General features: G+C 36.7%; 1 protein-coding gene across 3 annotated transcripts; it reads right to left on the bottom strand.

Annotated features, from left to right (window-relative positions):
- Positions 1–600: 600 nt before the first annotated feature.
- LOC107630151 (DNA-directed RNA polymerase subunit 10-like protein) lies at positions 601–2,246 on the bottom strand. 3 transcript variants are annotated; one of them, XM_016333214.3, is made up of 5 exons: positions 2,038–2,246; positions 1,765–1,847; positions 1,593–1,651; positions 930–1,024; positions 601–827 (listed from the first exon to the last, which is right to left on the bottom strand). In XM_016333214.3, exons 2-5 carry the CDS (start codon positions 1,798–1,800, stop codon positions 802–804), a joined length of 216 nt encoding a protein of 71 aa, XP_016188700.1. In that variant the 5' UTR covers positions 1,801–1,847; positions 2,038–2,246; the 3' UTR covers positions 601–801. The 3 variants fall into 3 exon arrangements, with proteins under 3 accessions (XP_016188700.1, XP_016188698.1, XP_016188699.1); XM_016333212.3 differs by having other exon boundaries at positions 1,765–1,857; positions 2,038–2,234; XM_016333213.3 differs by having other exon boundaries at positions 1,765–1,844; positions 2,038–2,216.
- Positions 2,247–2,874: the final 628 nt, after the last annotated feature.

Below are 2,874 nucleotides of genomic sequence, written 5' to 3'. Positions count from 1 at the left end.
GTACTCAAAGCTCAATTTCCCTCATTGAAACTGGTGTGAATAGCTTTCAACTTAATATATAGTTCTCCCAAAGTAAAGTAATGTGGAAAAGGCAAAAGTTTCCGTGAGTCAAAACACAGCTTTGTTTGTGTTCAATGACAGCTTCGAATGGAGTTGTTTTATATGGAGGTATGCCAAAATAAAGCCATTTTTTTAACCTTTCAGAATAGGAACAAAAATCTCCGTTTTTACTTGGAAGTGGTAATGATTTTCCATGATAGTTAGTAGTATAATATTTGCATTAGTTTTTCATGCTATTGAGTGATTATTGATCCTTGATCATGGGAAAACTCTAAAATCTAACCTCATCTGTTATATCACGCACACACGCACGCACAGAGAGCACATAAAGAAAGAAAGTTGAGAGGAGAAGATCCTTTTATTTTTTCATTGGTCAATTAATTTTGCCGTGTTTTTCATGAAAGACAAATCTTAAGATGCCACTTTACCCCTTTTTTTTCTGTTGGAAACTTCCCCTTCCATCAATTGTGGAAAATTTTTATGCACTTTCACTTTCATGTTAGAGAGAGAAATGTAGGACTGTGTAATAAGAGAGAAAACAATAGATGAAACAAAAGCACTTAAGCTAGTCTGCAAAAGAGGCATAGAACTTTAGGCCACTGTGCAAATCTACAGAGAAGTTTATATGCCAATGACAACAACAACAAAAAGAAAGAACAGATATGTTCAAGAAGTAAAATCTAAAATAGTAGACATGTGATTCGGAAGAATGACATGCGCACCCAATTCCATACATCATTTTTAACTGGGATCAGACTTGTCAAGAGCTGAAACCAAATGCAACATCAAGTACAAAACAGGCGAAGTTAGAAAATGGGGATGAATAGAAGAAACAAAAAACAATGACATTATAGAGAGAGACACATTACTGTTGTAATTCAGGAGCTTCTCAATGAGGTCAACATGCGTCATAAGCATACGCCTACAACAATAACGAACCAGCCCCAAAGCATCCAGCGCATCTCTGCAATCCGTGATGTTAAGGCAACCATATTAGACCTAACTAATCAACTAAAATGCCATCAGCAGTTAAGGAAAACTGAAAAAGCAATACCAGATTTCACATATTGAACATAGGCAAATGCATGTTGAATTGAAAAGGTTAAAATAATGTACAACAATCAAATAGCTTCTGATAGATCATACTAATCAGGATTTGTTTACCATCCATCCTAAACCATTGACTACTCATACTACCGTTTTGCCAAGCATGTTAGATCCAATAAATTAATAACTAATAGATAGACAAACAAGTGAAACGACCCTTCAGCCGTTCAAGTCACCACAAAAAATAAAATAAAATCAATCTTTCTATCTAACTCGGCTCAGCATATGCAAGTATGTAATTAGTAACCCCACATTCAAATTTTAGCGATGATTAACATAGCTATACAAAATCAATAACAGGATTATAAGATGTAAATATTACATATATAATAAGGCAGTCGCAACAGTAATAAAATACACAGGCTATAAACCCTAACCGAAGAAAACTAGGAATTGAAAGTATGAAGAAAGAGGGCGAAACTGACCCTTCAGAGTAATCTGACTGAAGAAGGTCCAAATATGCATCCCATTTGTTTCCGATAACCTATAAACAAAAATTGAGCACCAATTATCCAAAGACTTATTAAATAAACCCTGAAACCGTGAAAAAAGAAAGAACAACAGTGTGTTGAAATGCAAGGAAGAAGAGAAAATCACCTTTCCACAGGTGAAGCAACGGACTGGGATAATCATCTTGCTCCTTCTCTGCACACTCTGGAAGCTTCTCTAAGAGGCAGCTTCTTGTTTCAACTTAAAAGTAAATCATCAACCAAAGTTTCATAATCGCATGAATAAAAAATCATAACTAAAGCTAACTCTAATAACCAACAAGAAGAACAATTAATACAGCAGTGACAGCACAATATAGCGGCAACAATGAGCAAATAACGAGCAACACAGCATGGGATTAAAAAGGAGCAGAGGGCCTACCGGAACGGAGGCGACGCCGGCGACCGGAAGGAGACGACGACAGCGAAGGGGAATGCGTTGCGTAGGACGAAGGGAAGAAGGAACCGCTACTGGGAGAAGAGGGTAGGATTTAGGGTTCTCGTCGGTCTTATTTTGCTTCGTTTTCCTTTTCTAAACCCGAAACCCCGCTGCTTTGCTCACAGTATGGGTTGTTCAATATTTCAATACCCGACTCGACTCGGTTCCCAAGTATATTTTATTAGATTTAGATTTGTTTTTTTATTCGGTATTATTTTTGGAGAGTTAAACTCCAAAATGGTTCCTGAGATTGGCGTCGTGCACTAAAATTGTTCATGAGATTCTAATTGCACCAATTACGTCTCTGAGATTGAAAAAAGTGCACTATATTAGTCTCTGACCTATTTTCCATTAACGACGTGATGACATGGCATGATGACGTGGACTGTAAGTGACACGTGTCACTTCATGATTTGGTCACGTGTAATGGTATGATGATGTGGTGACCAGTGACACGTGGCATGCTGGCGTGGATAGTTGTGCCACGTGTCACAATGTTATTTGGCCACGTGTCCGTTTGTGTTATGGGTCGCAACAGTATTCATCCACGTGTCATCTATTATGTCATTTGTTGTATATGCATTAAATTAGTCCCTCACTTTGCATTAAGTGATTCATTTTAGTCCCTGAAATTGAATGTCGTGCACCAAAATAGTCCATTCACCAGTTTTTTCTATAAATTCAAAATTCTCAATATTTTTTAATGCATTAATTTCAATTCTATTTTTTCACATGTTCTTCAAATAAAAGTGTTTTTATAAAATATTTTTTCTCTTGTGA

This window comes from Arachis ipaensis, chromosome B3, assembly GCF_059453495.1.
Source record: "Arachis ipaensis isolate K30076 ecotype BB chromosome B3, ASM5945349v1, whole genome shotgun sequence".
Taxonomy (NCBI): Eukaryota; Viridiplantae; Streptophyta; class Magnoliopsida; order Fabales; family Fabaceae; genus Arachis; species Arachis ipaensis.
Note: the sequence above shows the minus strand (reverse complement) of the source record. Positions and strands in the feature narration are given on the sequence as shown.